Source organism: Bubalus bubalis, chromosome 4, assembly GCF_019923935.1.
Source record: "Bubalus bubalis isolate 160015118507 breed Murrah chromosome 4, NDDB_SH_1, whole genome shotgun sequence".
Lineage (NCBI taxonomy): Eukaryota > Metazoa > Chordata > Mammalia > Artiodactyla > Bovidae > Bubalus > Bubalus bubalis.
In genome coordinates, this window is record NC_059160.1 from 7,299,815 (window position 1) to 7,315,638 (window position 15,824).

The window sequence follows — 15,824 nt, forward strand, 5'->3', positions numbered from 1 at the left end:
CCCTAAGTCATGTCTGGCTCTTGAGCAACCCCATGGACTGTGCCCGCCAGGCTCCTCTGTCCATAGTATTTCCCAGGCAAGAATACTGGACTAGGTAGCCATTTCCTTCTCCAGGGGATCTTCCCAACTCAGGGATCGAACCTGCATCTTCTGCATTGGCGGCCAGGTTCTTGACCACTGAGCCAGCTGGGAAGCCTTTGGAAGGGATATGTTAATTTCTTTTCACAGGTGAGCACAGTCAGATAATCTCCCTCCTTATGAGCTAAACAAAGGCACTTTAGTTTAACGGGACTTCCTTTGTGGCTCAGCTGGTAAAGAATCCGCTTGCAATGAGGGAGACCTGGGTTCCATCCCTGGGCTGGGAAGATCCCCTCGAGAAGGAAAAGGCTACCCATCCAGTATTCTTGACTGGAAAATCCCATGGATGGAGGAGCCTGGCAAACTGAGCCATTTCACTTTGCTTTATTTTAGTTTAAACAGTCAGGTAGAGGGGCAGGGTCCCCTGTGACAGGCCATTATGTATGATTATAGTAACAGCGATGAAAAGCAAGTCAAAAGAAACAGTTCCAACACAGAGTCAGATATGGGATTCTCTGCAACATGATGGCAGGCAACACTCCCTGGCCACAGTGGTCTCACAGTCCTAACAGGCCAGATTACATCCTCATTTATGTAGATGAAGAAACGGAGGCCCAGAAAATGAAGGTGACCTGTCCAAGACCCTAAATTATCAGACACCTCACTGCAGTTCTCCGGACTCTGCCTCCAGGGATCTCCCCAGGGTACCACAGCTACCAAGACAGGAGAACAAACAGGCCTATCAAAAGCATTTACTCATAGGTGTGTGGATGTGTTTCAGTAAGAAAGAAAAAAGAATGAGTTTCTCTCTTTCCCTTTCCTGAGAACGAAGATGATAAAGAGAACAGTGAGCAGGCCCGAGCATTCCTAGTGTTTTTTTTCACTTTGTGTGCTCAGTCACTTCAGTCATGTCCCACTCTTTGCAACCCCATGGACTACAGCCATGGACTCTATCCATGGGATTCTCCAGGCAAGAATACTGGAGTGGATTGCCATTTCTCCCTCCAGGGGAGTCTTCCCCACCCAGGGATCAGACCCAAGTCTCCAGCGTCTCCTGCATTGCAAGCAGATTCTTTACTGTTTGAGCCATCAGGGAAGTCCTTTTTTTTTTTCAGTCAGTTCAGTCACTCAGTAGTGTCTGACTCTTTTTTTTTTAACTGCTCCTAACTCTGCATGTCTATAACGAAGCTTGCTTTTCTGCTTCCTAACTCGTCCAAGGTAAGGAGCATTGGCTGTGCTTTGCTGGAGCAGCCGTGAAGAGATACCCCACGCCCAAGGTAAGAGAAACCCAAGTAAGACGGTAGGTGTTGCAAGAGGGCATCAGAGGGCAGACACACTGAAACCATACTCACAGAAAACTAGTCAATCTAATCACACTAGGACCACAGCCTTGTCTAACTCAATGAAACTATATGCCCGTGAGGCAACCTAAGATGGGCTGGTCATAGTGGAGAGATCTGACAGAATGTGGTCCACTGGAGAAGGGAATGGCAAACCACTTCAGTATTCTTGCCTTGAGAACCCCATGAACAGTATGAAAAGGCAAAATGATAGGATACTGAAACAGAAACTCCCCAGGTCAGTAGGTGCCCAATATGCTACTGGAGATCAGTGGAGAAATAATTCCAGAAAGAATGAAGTGATGGAGCCAAAGCAAAAACAATACCCAGTTGTGGATGGGACTGGTGATAGAAGCAAGGTCTGATGCTGTAAAGAGCAATATTGCATAGGAACCTGGAATGTCAGGTCCATGAATCAAGGCAAATTGGAAGTGGTCAAACAAGAGATGGCAAGAGTGAATGTCGACATTCTAGGAATCAGCGAACTGAAATGGACTGGAATGGGTGAATTTAACTCAGATGACCATTATATCTACTACTGTGGGCAGGAATCCCTCAGAAGAAATGGAGTGGCCATCACGGTCAACAAAAGAGTCCGAAATGCAGTACTTGGATGCAATCTCAAAAACGAAAGAGTGATCTCTGTTCATTTCCAAGGCAAACCATTCAATATCACAGTAATCCAAGTCTATGCCCCAACCAGTAACACTGAAGAAGCTGAAGTTGAACGGTTCTATGAAGACCTACAAGACCTTTTAGAACTAACACCCCAAAAAGATGTCCTTTTCATTATAGGGGACTGGAATGCAAAAGTAGGAAGTCAAGAAACACCTGGAGTAACAGGCAAATTTGGCCTTGGAATAAGGAATGAAGCAGGGCAAAGGCTAATAGAGTTTTGCCAAGAAAATGCACTGGTCATAACAAACACCCTCTTCCAACAACACAAGAGAAGACTCTACACATGGACATCACCAGATGGTCAACACCGAAATCAGATTGATTATATTCTTTGCAGCCAAAGATGGAGAAGCTCTATAGAATCAGCAAAAACAAGACCAGGAGCTGACTGTGGCTTAGACCATGAACTCCTTATTGCCATATTCAGACTTAAATTGAAGAAAGTAGGGAAAACCACTAGACCATTCAGGTATGACCTAAATCAAATCCCTTATGATTATACAGTGGAAGTGAGAAATAGATTTAAGGGTCTAGATCTGATAGATAAAGTGCCTGATGAACTATGAAATGAGGTTCGTGACATTGTACAGGAGACAGGGATCAAGACCATCCCGGTGGAAAAGAGATGCAAAAAAGCAAAATGGCTGTCTGGAGAGGCCTTACAAATAGCTGTGAAAAGAAGAGAAGCGAAAAGCAAAGGAGAAAAGGAAAGATATAAACATCTGAATGCAGAGTTCCAAAGAATAGCAAGAAGAGATAAGAAAGCCTTCTTTAGCGATCAATGCAAAGAAATAGAGGAAAACAACAGAATGGGAAAGACTAGGGATCTCTTCAAGAAAATCAGAGATACCAAAGGAACATTTCATGCAAAGATGGGCTCGATAAAGGACAGAAATGGTATGGACCTAACAGAAGCAGAAGATATTAAGAAGAGATGGCAAGAATACACAGAACTGTACAAAAAAGATCTTCACGACCCAGATAATCACGATGGTGTGATCACTGACCCAGAGCCAGACATCCTGAAATGTGAAGTCAAGTGGGCCTTAGAAAGCATCACTACAAACAAAGCTAGTGTTGGTGATGGAATTCCAGTTGAGCTATTCCAAATCCTGAAAGATGATGCTGTGAAAGTGCTGCATTCAATATGCCAGCAAATTTGGAAAACTCAGCAGTGGCCACAGGACTGGAAAAGGTCAGTTTTCATTCCAATCCCAAAGAAAGGCAATGCCAAAGAATGCTCAAACTACCACACAATTGCACTCATCTCACACACTAGTAAAGTAATGCTCAAAATTCTCCAAGTCAGGCTTCAGCAATATGTGAACCGTGAACTTCCTGATGTTCAAGCTGGTTTTAGAAAAGGCAGAGGAACCAGAGATCAAATTGCCAACATCCGCTGGATCATCAAAAAAGCAAGAGAGTTCCAGAAAACCATCTATTTCTGCTTTATTGACTATGCCAAAGCCTTTGACTGTGTGGATCACAATAAACTGTGCAAAATTCTGAAAGAGATGGGAATACCAGACCACCTGATCTGCCTCTTGAGAAATTTGTATGCAGGTCAGGAAGCAACAGTTAGAACTGGACATGAAACAACAGACTGGTTCCAAATAGGAAAAGGAGTACATCAAGGCTGTATATTGTCACCCTGCTTATTTAACTTACATGCAGAGTACATCATGAGAAACACTGGACTGCAAGAAACATAAGCTGGAATCAAGATTGCTGGGAGAAATATCAATAACCTCAGATAAGCAGATGACACCACCCTTATGGCAGAAAGTGAAGAGGAACTAAAACGCCTCTTGATGAAAGTGAGGGTGGAGAGTGAAAAAGTTGGCTTAAAGCTCAACATGCAAACGATCATGGCATCCGGTCCCATCACTTCATGGGAAATAGATGGGGAAACAGTGGAAATAGTGTCAGACTTTATTTTTGGGGGCTCCAAAATCACTACAGATGGTGACTGCAGCCATGAAATTAAAAGACGCTTACTCCTTGGAAGGAAAGTTATGACCAACCTAGATAGCATATTCACTTGCAGAGACATTACTTTGCCAACAAAGGTTCGTCTAGTCAAGACTATGGTTTTTCCTGTGGTCATGTATGGATGTGAGAGTTGGACTGTGAAGAAGGCTGAGCGCCGAAGAATGGATGCTTTTGAACTGTGGTGTTGGAGAAGACTCTTGAGAGTCCCTTGGACTGCAAGGAGATCCAACCAGTCCATCCTAAAGGAGATCAGCCCTGGGATTTCTTTGGAAGGAATGATGCTAAAGCTGAAACTCCAGTACTTTGGCCACCTCATGCGAAGAGTTGACTCATTGGAAAAGACTCTGATGGTGGGAGAGATTGGGGGCAGGAGGAGAAGGCGATGACAGAAGATGAGATGGCTGGATGGCATCACTGAGTCGATGGACGTGAGTCTGAGTGAACTCCGGGAGTTGGTGATGGACAGGGAGGCCTGGCGTGCTGCGATTCATGGGGTCACAAAGAGTCGGACACGACTGAGCGACTGATCTAATTTGATCTGATGGGGGGGGGGGAGGGTGGACGGGATTCCCTAGTGGCTCAGACGGTAAAGGCATCTGTTTGCAATGCAGAAGACCCAGGTTCGATCCCTGGGTCGGGAAGATCCCCTGGAGAAGGAAATGGCAACCCACTCCAGTATTCTTGCCTAGAAAATTCCATGGATGGAGGAACCTCGTAGGCCACAGTCCATCGGGTCGCAAAGAGTCGGACACAACTGAGCGACTCTTTTGAGCGATTTCATTTCACTTCACTTCATGGGGTGGGCAGAATGACAGCTAGAGAAGTAAGGGTCAGGGAAGGCCATTCGGCAAAGTACAGTACCTTGAGCAAAGGCCATCAGATTTCTTAAAGGTGGAGATCTGTAGGTCAAAGGCATTAGGAGGGAGCGGGTGAGCCCTAGAGGCACTGATCGCCCGGGGGGTGAGTGGCGGACTGGGCGGAGCGGGGCAGGGCGGGGGTAGTGCTAGAGGGAGGGAGCGGGTCGCTGAGTCCCGCCTCGCCCGCGGACTCTGCACTGCGGGCTCGAGGCCCCGCCCCCGTCCCGCCCCTACTTGCCACCGGAACCGTCCCGCCAAGGGCCAACGCTGGCCCCTTCCTTCCTTCCGGGTTCCATCCCTCACTTCCGGGCCGAGCCCAGGCCCGCCTCCGGTTTGGCTTGGTAAAATCCGAGGGAAGCCTACCGTGCTGCATTTCTTGGGGTCCGCCAAGAGTCGGACACGACAGAGCGACTGAACTAACTTAACTGACGGAACCTGCGAGGCTTTGCCCCTCCCGATGCCACGGCCCTTCTTTGCCTCCTGCCATCAGAATTCTCGTCCCAAGTCAGCGCAGGCCCGGTGTCGGCCGCATCCAGGCCACGCCCCTTCTCCGAGGCCACGCTTCGGCCACGCCCTTTCCCAGTTTGGCGCTCTCCGACCTGCCTGCTGGCCCCGCCCCCTAGGCCCCGCCCCGTCCGTCCTCTCTCCCAAGCGGCTCCGGCGGCCCCAGCCTCAGTCTCAGCTGGGCGCCGGGAGCTGCAACCATGGCAGTCACCGCTGAGGGCGCCCGCAGGAAGGAGCGCGTCCTCTGCCTGTTTGACGTGGACGGGACCCTCACGCCGGCTCGCCAGGTAGGACCCCGCTCGTTCAGAAGCTCCCGTTGGGGGTGTCACGGGAACACCCAGAAGCCTAATGAGTGACTTGCAGCTGCGTGATCCCAGATCCCCCGGGACCGTGCGTGGGCTGCCGCAATACCCGGCCCCTGACACCCCAGGGCCGCACGCTGGGAATCAGCCGTCCCGATTCCCCACGTCACAGCTCCCCCGAGCATCGGCGCCCACTTTCTGTGCCTGGGTGCGAGGGGAATGGGTCGGATTCTGGAGGGAAGAAGCTGCGAGCAGGGGCCTAATTCCCTCCCCCGCCAGGCCTGCCTCGGGTCGCCACCCACCCCACCCCCGCCCCCGTCTCCCCAGCCTTGGTTCCCACCCCTAGTTCTGCCCTAGGTGACACCAGTAGCCCGGAGCTGTCGTCTGAACCTTGCGTTTCCATACAGGGCAGCACACCCAAGCGTTAAGGGTCCCGATCGGTGGGGCGCGAGGGCCATCGGTGGGGGTCTTGGAGCCATCCCTTTGCAAAATCGGGCTGGCCTGCATTTAGTTTCTCAAGCTCCTTCCCTACTTTCTCTCCCACCTCCATTCTCCTTTTCCAGGGAGGGAGGGCTTCTGTACCATTCAGGCTGAGTTTGGGGGCTTCTTCCTCCTGGAGGTGAGGGGTGCGGGGCTGGTCAGGTCTCCGTGGGGATGTTGTGGTACAGGGTGGGTGGGAGTGCGGTTTTCTTTCTAAAAGCATCTCACTGGGTTGATGCTCCAACCTCTGCTCCACACCTAGTTTTTCTCCCATTTGATCTAACTCAGGATGAACCCCCCCACCACCACCACTGCTCCCCGCAGCTGGGTGCGTGGATAAGCAGGCCTCTTTCTTGCCCTCTGGTCTGGGTCCACCAGGACCTACTGAGGGATCTCCTAGAGCAGGAGCCACTAGGTCTGGGTGGCAGGGCAGGGATAGGAACCCTGGTCTTAGCATCCCATCCCCTGAATGAATGAGGGCCCTGGGGGCACAGGAAGAAATCTGGCCACCTTGCCTTCCCACTGCTCCTAGGGCCTAAACAAGACTAGAGTGTCAGTGCTGTCTGTCCATCCACCTAAGATCTGTGCATAGTACATTTTAAGTTAATTTTTAATTGTACGCATATTCACAAACACATTCTCTTGTAAAGAATGAAAGCGTAACAGAGAAGGGTAAAAGTCCCTTTTGACTAGTCAGGATTGCGGCCCAGCCCCATCCCAAAGTTGTGAGTTTGTGTGTGTGTGTGTGTGTGTGTGTGTGTGTGTGTTTGTTTTTAGCAACTGGTATCATACTGTGTGTGCCCTTCTGCAACTTGCTTTTAAAATAAATAGTCGATATCATAATTTTTTTTTAATAATTAATTTGGCTGCACCAGGTCTTAGTTGCGGCACATGGAATCTTCGATCTTCACTGCAGCATACAGGATCTGGTTCCCTGAACCCAGGATTAAACCCGGGCCCCCTGTATTGGGAGCTCGGTGTCTTACCCCTGGACCACCAGGGAAGTTCCTGCAACTTGCTTTTAACCATTAACAGCGTGTTTTGGTGTTCTCTCATATTGGAAACACAGTCCTGCCTTATTCTGTGCAAGCACAGTATAGAATTTGAGAGCAGCTGTGTGCCATTCTCCAACTGATTAGCTTATTTGCAGTTTTTCACTGTTGTAAACCATCCCAGTGAACATATACACCTGGGCAGTTCTGGGTGACGAGTCCTGGCGTGTAAAGTTTTGCTAGATCTTGCCAGATTACCCTCCAAGTGGCTGTACCAATTTACGCTCTGACCAGCAACATCTGAGTCCGTTTCTCCTATGTCCACCCTAGATAGTGTCAGCTTTGAGTAACAAGGACTGAAACTCATTAGTTTATGTTTCCTTGGGGGGACATCTTTTCAAGTGATTAGTCACTAGTTGTTTTTGTTTTGTTTTGTTTATTTAGTTTTACTGTGCTGGGTCTTCGTTGCTGTGAGTGAGGGCTTTCTCTAGTTGCAGAGAGCAGGGCTACTCTTCCTTTGCAGGTGCTTGGGCTTCTCATCGCGGGGCCTTCTCTTGCTGTGGAACACAGGCTCTTGGGCTTCAGTAGTTGCACGGGCCCTAGAGCGCAGGCTCAGTCGTTGTGGCTCACGGGCTTAGTTGCTCCATGGCATGTAGGATATTCCTGGAGCAGGGGATGAACCTGTCTCCTGAATCAGCAGGCAGATCCTCTGGCACTGAGCCACCAGGGAAGCCGGTTGCTAGTTGTTTTTCCAAGCACTGTCTCATTTAATCCTTAACAGTGACCCTCTCCAGGTTCTACTGTGATCCCCATTTTATAGATGGGACAACTGAGGCAAAGGCAAAGCCATTTGCTCAGGTCATCCTGCTATTGAGGAATTTGAGCCAGAGTTTGAACCCAAGTGCTTCTAATTTGGAGATCTGGGTTCTGAACCCTGACTGGCCCCAGATCTGGGTGGAACATGGGCTCCCAGGACTCTGAGCCCTGAGCGAGGGCTGGGTGGAGGGCCCAGACATGCCGACAGAGCCTGTGCTTCCCTGCCCCCTGCAGAAAATCGACCCAGAGGTGGCTGCCTTCCTGCAGAAGTTGCGAAGTAGGGTGCAGATTGGTGTGGTGGGTGGCTCTGACTACTCGAAAATTGCCGAGCAGCTGGGAGAGGGGGATGAAGGTAAGAAGAGAGGCCAGAACCAATTCCACAGTTGGGTGGTGGGAGTGGAGGGTGTGGGGAGTTTGGGAGACGCCTGGAGCAATGTGCCTTCAAAGACCCAGTCCTGCTTCTGTGGGGCAAAGCAAGCAGAGTGAATAGGCAGGTGTTTGCTCCAGGGATTTAACAAACATTTGGTCAACACCTACTATGTGCCAGGCCTCCCTGGTGGCTCAGACGATAAAGAATCTGCCCGCAATGTGAGAGACCTGGGTTCAATCCCTGGGTCAGGAAGATCCCCTGGGGAAGGGAATGGTATTCTTGCCTGGAGAATTCCATGGACAGAGGAACCTGGCAGGCTACAGTCCATGGGGGTCACAAAAAGTCAGACACAACTGAGTGACTAACACCTCAACACTTAGTATACGCCAGGCACCGTGCTGACTTTGGAGAAACAGCAGGGAACCAAGCAGACAGAATCCAGCCCTTTCATAGTCTCCTTTTTCAGTTCTCCCTGCTGAGTCTTGATTTCCTCATCTTTAAAATGGACCTTATCAATAACAGCTACCACAGGTTGAAAATGACCTTGTATTAACTTCCTTTCATTTAATCCTCACAACTGTCATGCTTTAGGGTGGGTATGATTATCTCATTTAACAGAGGAGGATTCTAGAGTCATCCTGGCAGTTCTGTGGATCTAGAGGCTTCCTCGACTTTTCCCCAAGGGTGAAAGTGTTCGTTGTTCAGTCATGTCCGACTCTTTATGACCCCATGGACTGTAGCCCGCCTGGCTCCTCTGTCCATGGAATTCTTTAGGCGAACATACTGGAGTAGGTTGCCATTTCCTTCTTCAGGTCGTCTTCCTGACCCAGGCATCGAACCTGGGTCTGCTGCATTACAGGTGAATTCTTTACCATCTGAGCCATCAGGAAAGCCCCCTTTCCCCAACCCCTTGTCTATTTTATCTGCAAGTCCAAAAATGTCTCCGCGCGTCCAGGTCTCCTGCATCCATGTCTCCATCACCCCACCATCGTCCGGGTGCTCTCCCCCTACCTGACCCCGCAGCAGCCTCCTGGCTGTGTTCCAGCCGCTTCTTGGTGGCAGTGAGAGTCAAAAACTGCCCCCGTGCAGCCAGCCTCGGTGGCACAGTGATGAAAGTTGCAAAACAGAAAAGAAGTTCCTGTGCCGAGGGCCTGTGGGAGTGCAGGGCAGAAATGATGTCCTCTGCCGGGAAGCCCTGGGGGACTTCCAGAGGAGGGAACTGCAGCTTGGAGGAGAACCGAAGGGGGAGGGCATCCCAGGCAGAAGGAGCTGCAGGAGGGAAGGCCTAAGGCTGTGACGGGCTTGTGTGCATGTTTGGGAAAAAACCAAGTTGCGAAGGCGAGGAGGCTGGAAAAGCAGGTTGGGGATGGAACAAGGGTGCTTTGAATGCCAGACCAAGGAGTGTGGGTTTCACTTCTCTCCTTGGCTCTGGGTATCTAGTCTCACACTCTTGTCTTTCCCTCTGGCCTCTACGTGGACCTGAAGTTATCGAGAAGTTTGACTACGTGTTTGCTGAGAACGGGACGGTGCAGTATAAGCATGGACGGCTGCTCTCCAAGCAGGTCAGTGCCTGCCTCTCCCCCGGGTCTTGGGACACTTTTCCACAGTGGAACAGTCTCTGGGTGCCTTCTGTCCTGGGCGGGAGGGACGCCGTGCCCACCACCCTCAGAGCCCTGTGTCCCTTGCCCAGACCATCCAGAACCACCTGGGGGAAGAGCTCCTGCAGGACTTGATCAACTTCTGCCTCCGCTACATGGCCCTGCTCAGGCTGCCCAAGAAGCGGTGAGATCCCGCCCCTCCTGGGCACCCTCCCCGGCGTGGGGGTGGTGGGCATGGAGTCTCACAGATGGGTTCTGACTTGTCCAGGGGTGGATGCGTGTCCCCCGTGAAGTCCCGGTGGGACTGGATTTGAATTCAGGGTCCCTCTTCTCTCTGGCTCCGCCTCCCTGCCCCTCCACCCGTCCCCTCGCCCCCAGTGGGACCTTCATCGAGTTCCGGAACGGCATGCTGAACATCTCGCCCATCGGCCGGAGCTGCACCCTGGAGGAGCGAATTGAGTTCTCCGAACTGGACAAGGTGCCGCCACCCACTGTCAGCCTTAGTCTCTAGGACCTCAGTCACTTGACCTCTCTGAGCCTTTATTTTCTCATCCGTGAAAGGGATCCGTGGTGGCAGGCTGTTCTGATTCGACCAGTACCCTTTCGGACGCCTGCTCTGTGCCACGGTTGTCGGCACTTCTGTGTCTTCCCAGCGCTGCTGGCTTGGTGGCTGCCCTTGGCGACCAGGACCACCAGCCACCTGCTCACCTGAGCCAACGCCTGGGGCGTCTCTCCCACCTTCCCACCCCTACAGAGTCCAACAGTAATTCCTGGGGTTTCAGCCTCCCGAGTTGGTCTCAAAAAAAATCCCTTCACACCTGTGTGTGCCTCTGCCCCCTGCCCACCTGTTCTCCAACAGCGCCACTGAGAACCTTCTGAAGCACATCTGGCTGCCCTGCCTAACAGTCCTTCCATGGGCCCCCTGGCCAACCTCCCGTGGTCTCTGGGGGTCTGCCTGGCTCAGACACACCTTCTCCCTGTGCGTCTGTCTTTGGAACACACCAAGATCCCTGTCACCTTTGGGTGTGCTGCCCCCCGCTGACCTTGACTTGGATTTTGCTCATCACTCCCTGCCCTCAGCGCTCAGGGATGGAGGCCGTCGTCCCCCAGGCCTTTTCATATCAGCCCATCTCTGACCTTCCCACTGGCTGCCCTTTTTAAACTCTATTTATTGGCTGCCTCGGGTCTTCCTTGCAACATGTGGAATCTAGTGCCCTGACCAGGGTGGCACCCACGTCCCCTGCATTGCAAGGTGCATTCTCAGCCACTGGCCTGCCTGGGAGGTGCCTGGCCTGCCCTTCTGCTCTCCCCTTTGCTGTTTCTGCCACAGCCATGCCCTCCCTGCTAATTCTAGAGACAGCAGACTGTCTCCTGCTTCAGGGCTGTGTCTTCTCACCTCCATCACATCTGCTGTGTGTCGCCTCTGTGTCACCTTCCAGTGTCACCTTCCCTAAGCGTGACACTTAACCCAGCACCCTCTTGTACTTCCTCATCTTCAAAGTTTTCTTTCTTCCCAAGCAGCCTTCACCACCCACTAATCCAGTGCATCACCTATTTTTAAATCTTGATTATCTGTCTCCTTCACTAAAGCTGTAAGCTCCTTAAGGGCTGGGATTTCTGTGGCTCTTGGCTCTAGATCCATGGGCCCAGCATGTGCCTGACAAAAGTGCTCGAGACATACTTTTTGAATGAAATAGATGATGATGTCCCCATTTTATGAATGAGGAAATTGAGGCTCAGAGAAAAGTGACTTGCCCAAGGTTATGCAGGGAATGAGTTGCAGCCCAAAGATTTGAACTTGGGCTTCTGCTTGCTTCCTTCTGATGTTTCCCAGAGGCTGTGTGGGACTTGGTGACAACTCCCAGCTTATCCAGCTCATCCCCATTCCCGCCCTGGGCCCCAAGGCCCACAGGCAATGCCCCCGAGCATGGAGACTTCCTTGTTGGAGTGGGTTATTGACCACTGGCCAAGAACCTCCTCCCACACACATATGGAGAGGTGGCCCTTTCTCAGGCCACCCAGGTTTCCCATCCCAGCTCCACCTCCCACTTGCCCAGCAACCTGGAAAAGGGGCTTCTCTGCTGTGTGCCTCGTTTTCTCACCTGTAAAGTGATAATGATCACAGTTCCCATCTCATGAGGTGGAACACGCTGACTCTTCCCACAGTCCTCAGGGTCTTCTCTTATATTTTGGGTCTAGTTCTGCCTTCTTCTGATACTGGAGAGGGCCATGAACTTTCTGATCTGTGTGCACTTCACCAGCACAGATCTAATACTAATGTTTTACCTTCCTTCAGCCCCCACAGACCCTGAGGACAGGGTCTAAGGACACTGAGGCCAGAAAGCATGTGAACCAGCCTGAGGACACCGTGCTGGTCTCTGCTAAGGCTGGACTTGGCACGTGGGGCTGTCTGGTGACCAGCCTGGTTCCCTGGAGACAGACAGTGCAGCTGCCCTGGACCATTTATTCTGAGCCTGGGGCACCCTTAGCTCTAACACTGGACCCACAGAGTGGCCTCTGATAGAGGCTGGCCTCCCTGGGAAGCCAGGGCTTTCTGGGAAGGTTATATGCCTCATCTCTGTTCCCATGAGAGTATGTCAGGGTTCATTCAATACACCTCTTATCTTTAAGCCCAGGAAATCGACTCAGAGTCATAGCCAGGAGGCACAGCGGCTGGGCCTGGGACCTAAGCAGCCTGCCTTTATCTCTCATGTGCTCCCTGGACCACATTTCCAGGCTCCAGACTGCTGGCCGCCACCTGCCTCTCTTCCATTTCTAGTCCTACCCATCACTGACTACAGTGCAGGACTGGGCGCCTTAACCCCCATGCTCTGAAATCCTCAGCGGCTCTTGGTCCCCTGGGACATGTCCAAGCTCCCCAGACTGGCTTCCAGGCCCTCTGTGTGCTGATCATCCTGCTGATCTTTCAAGGTGGCCAGATGGGGGCTGCCCATCTTGGTGCCTCGGCCACAGCGGGCCTGCCGTCCGCTCCCACAGCCGTGGCCCCCATCAGCTCAGCAGCTAAGATGCTCCCCTCCAGGCCCAGCATGGCTGTTCCCCTCTGTGGCTCCAGCAAGGCCAGGCTGGGGAATCCCTGGGCTGGTGAGTGAGCGTCCCTTTCTTGGTGTCTGTAGATATGCTGCAGACTTCCAAGGTCCCGCCCAGAGGGGTAGGAGCCGGGAACCCGTGGGAGGTGCTCAGTGAAGGCACACTGCTGCGTGGTGGGTGCTGTGATTGTCCCCGCCTCCTGCTGACTTCTTTGCCCGCTGCCACTTCCCACATAGCCAAGTTGGTAGATTCTGCCTGCAATGCGGGAGACCTAGGTTCGATTCATGGGTCAGGAAGATCCCCTGGAGAAGGGAATGGCAACCCACTCCAGTATTCTTGCCTGGAGGATCCCATGGACAGAGGAGCCTGGCAGGCTACAGCCCATGGGGTGGCAAAGAGTCGGACACGACTGAGCATCTAGCCCACCAGTGCCACTTACTCACAGGTCTCTGCATGCTCTTGGCTCTTCACACTCTGAGCCTTGGCTGGGCTGGGCAGAGCTGACAGGGCTGAGCCCCGCCCTGAGGTGGACACTGTGACTCAGGACTCAGGCCGTCCCATCCCTTCAGCCTTCCTCCTCGAGTCTCTGCTCCAAGGCCTCCTTCAGGATACCTTGCCCGAATTCCGCTAACACAGCTGGCACTGAATTTACTTTCAGGACTTCTGGCCCTGCCAGAGGCTGGGTGACCCTGAACAAGGCATCGGCGCTTTCTGAGCCTCAGCTTCCACATCTGTAAAGTGGGGGTCATGACCTCCACCTGGCAGGCTCAATGAGCTCACAGGCACTGTCTGCCCAGCCCAGGGCCCGGCAGACGTGGCCCCCTAAACCTCAGTCTGCTCCCTCCCCTTCTGCAGAAGGAGAAGATCCGGGAGAAGTTCGTGGAAGCCCTGAAAACCGAGTTTGCCGGCAAAGGACTGAGATTCTCCCGTGGTACGTGCATCCCACAGAGGGCCTGAGAGGTCTGCCACGCAGGGCCTCGCTGCCAAGGCCAGGCTGCACCCCGAGCATCTTCAGAAACCCTTCCCAGTCCCCCAGGTGCATCAAGGGCAGGCTGAGCCAACACAGGCAGGGACCCCAGCCCCCAAAGCTTCCCCTAAACCCAGGCAACCCTCACTGCCTCTTCCCCCTACAGTGGCCAGAGGGAGCCTTGTGGACAAACAGCCCCTGTCACAGCCCTGCTTAGAGCCCTTCCGAGGCTCCCTCTGACTTTAATGAAACCCAGGCCCTGCACACCCCTTCTCTGCCCTGAGGATCTTATGGCTCCCGGGCAGCTGCCACTCTGGCTGAGGTCTCAGCTCAGTGTCACCTTCTTGGAGAGCTGTCCCCAGACCACACCAGCTGGGGAGCTTCCCTACCCTTCCACCCCTGACCCCTGCCATTGACTTACATGAGCTGAGAAGTGGTCTGGTCAGTTCCCGCCCCTCCTCCCACCTGGATCGTAACCCCGTGAGGATCCTGAGCCTGTCGGTGCCCTGCGCCTGGTGCTCAGTAGGCACTTAGGCGTTGTTGAAATGAATGAACGAATGAAGGGTCTTGCCCAAGGCCCTGTGAGCCGCCCCTCTGCTCACCTCATCTGCCCGCCCCCCAACACCCTGCAGGAGGCATGATCAGCTTTGACGTCTTCCCTGAGGGCTGGGACAAGCGCTACTGCCTGGACAGCCTGGACCAGGACTGCTTCGACACCATCCATTTCTTTGGGAACGAGACCAGCCCTGTAAGTGTGCCTCAGGCTCAGCCCAGGTCCCCCTAGCCCCCCGGATCAGGACCAGGACACGGGATGATGGGACACACCTCCTGGGAAACTCCCAGAAAGCAGTCAGTGTTCAACAGCCCCATTATACAGATTGGAAGGCTGGGACCCAGAGCTGGTTGGACACTTGCCCCGTGTCACAGAGCAAGTCAGGGCTGATGTGGTGAAGGTGGGCCTCCTGGCGGTTCTGAGGGGGGCCAGAGGAGCAGATGTGTAGGATCCAGTGTGGGGAGGGGACCCCAGGCCAGGGTGGGTTTTGGGCCCCAAACCTGGGAGCCTCCTTGAGGCACCACATGTGTACACATGCCTTCACTGCCCTTCCTGCATGTGTAGGGCGGGAACGACTTTGAGATCTACACCGACCCACGGACGGTCGGCCACAGCGTGGTGTCGCCGCAGGACACGGTGCAGCGATGCCGCGAGCTCTTCTTCCCAGAGACAGCCCACAAGGCGTGACCAGGGCCCACACCTGCCTCTTAGGACTTCCAGGGAGCGCTGCCCACGCCTCAGAGAGCCCCTGGCCCTGGCACTGGGGGGTGCCGAGGCCCCCCCTCTGGCCCAGGACCCCTGCCTCGTGTTACCTACTGAAGGCCCAGCTCTACGGGCCCAGGATCTGTGTGGACGGCCACCCACAGCCGGTCAGCTCCTGGTGGGCCTCGCTTCCGTCCTCCAGCCCAATCCGATGGCCCTGGCTGCAGCTGCTGCCCAGACTCTTGGCAGAACAGGTTTCTGTCTACGTGGGAAGCGTGTACGAATGTTGGTACGAGATAGAGCCCGCCCTGCCTGCCTGCCTGCCCTCCATGGGGTGCAGAGCAGTGGGGACCATGCACTTTCGTGAGAACTTTATCTCATGGATATTAAACCCTGTGGAGCGCGATATGGAGTCCAAGTGGCTAATTGGCTCCCGTCACAGACACTGTTCCGGCCCCCATTTTGCAGATGAGACTGACGCATGTGGCAGGGACTTGGCCCAGGTCACATAGCAGATGTGATACAGTCCAGGAGGGTGGGCCACTGA

The 15,824-nt window shown here is 53.3% G+C and overlaps 1 protein-coding gene across 1 annotated transcript; it reads left to right on the forward strand.

Moving 5' to 3' along the window:
• The first annotated feature begins 5,247 nt into the window (after positions 1 to 5,247).
• PMM1 (phosphomannomutase 1) lies at positions 5,248 to 15,683 on the forward strand. Its single transcript, XM_006068904.3, has 8 exons — positions 5,248 to 5,736; positions 8,274 to 8,391; positions 9,895 to 9,971; positions 10,100 to 10,191; positions 10,386 to 10,485; positions 13,911 to 13,986; positions 14,655 to 14,770; positions 15,140 to 15,683. The coding sequence occupies exons 1-8, from the start codon at positions 5,650 to 5,652 to the stop codon at positions 15,260 to 15,262; spliced, it is 789 nt and encodes a 262-aa protein (XP_006068966.1). The 5' UTR covers positions 5,248 to 5,649; the 3' UTR covers positions 15,263 to 15,683.
• Positions 15,684 to 15,824: the final 141 nt, after the last annotated feature.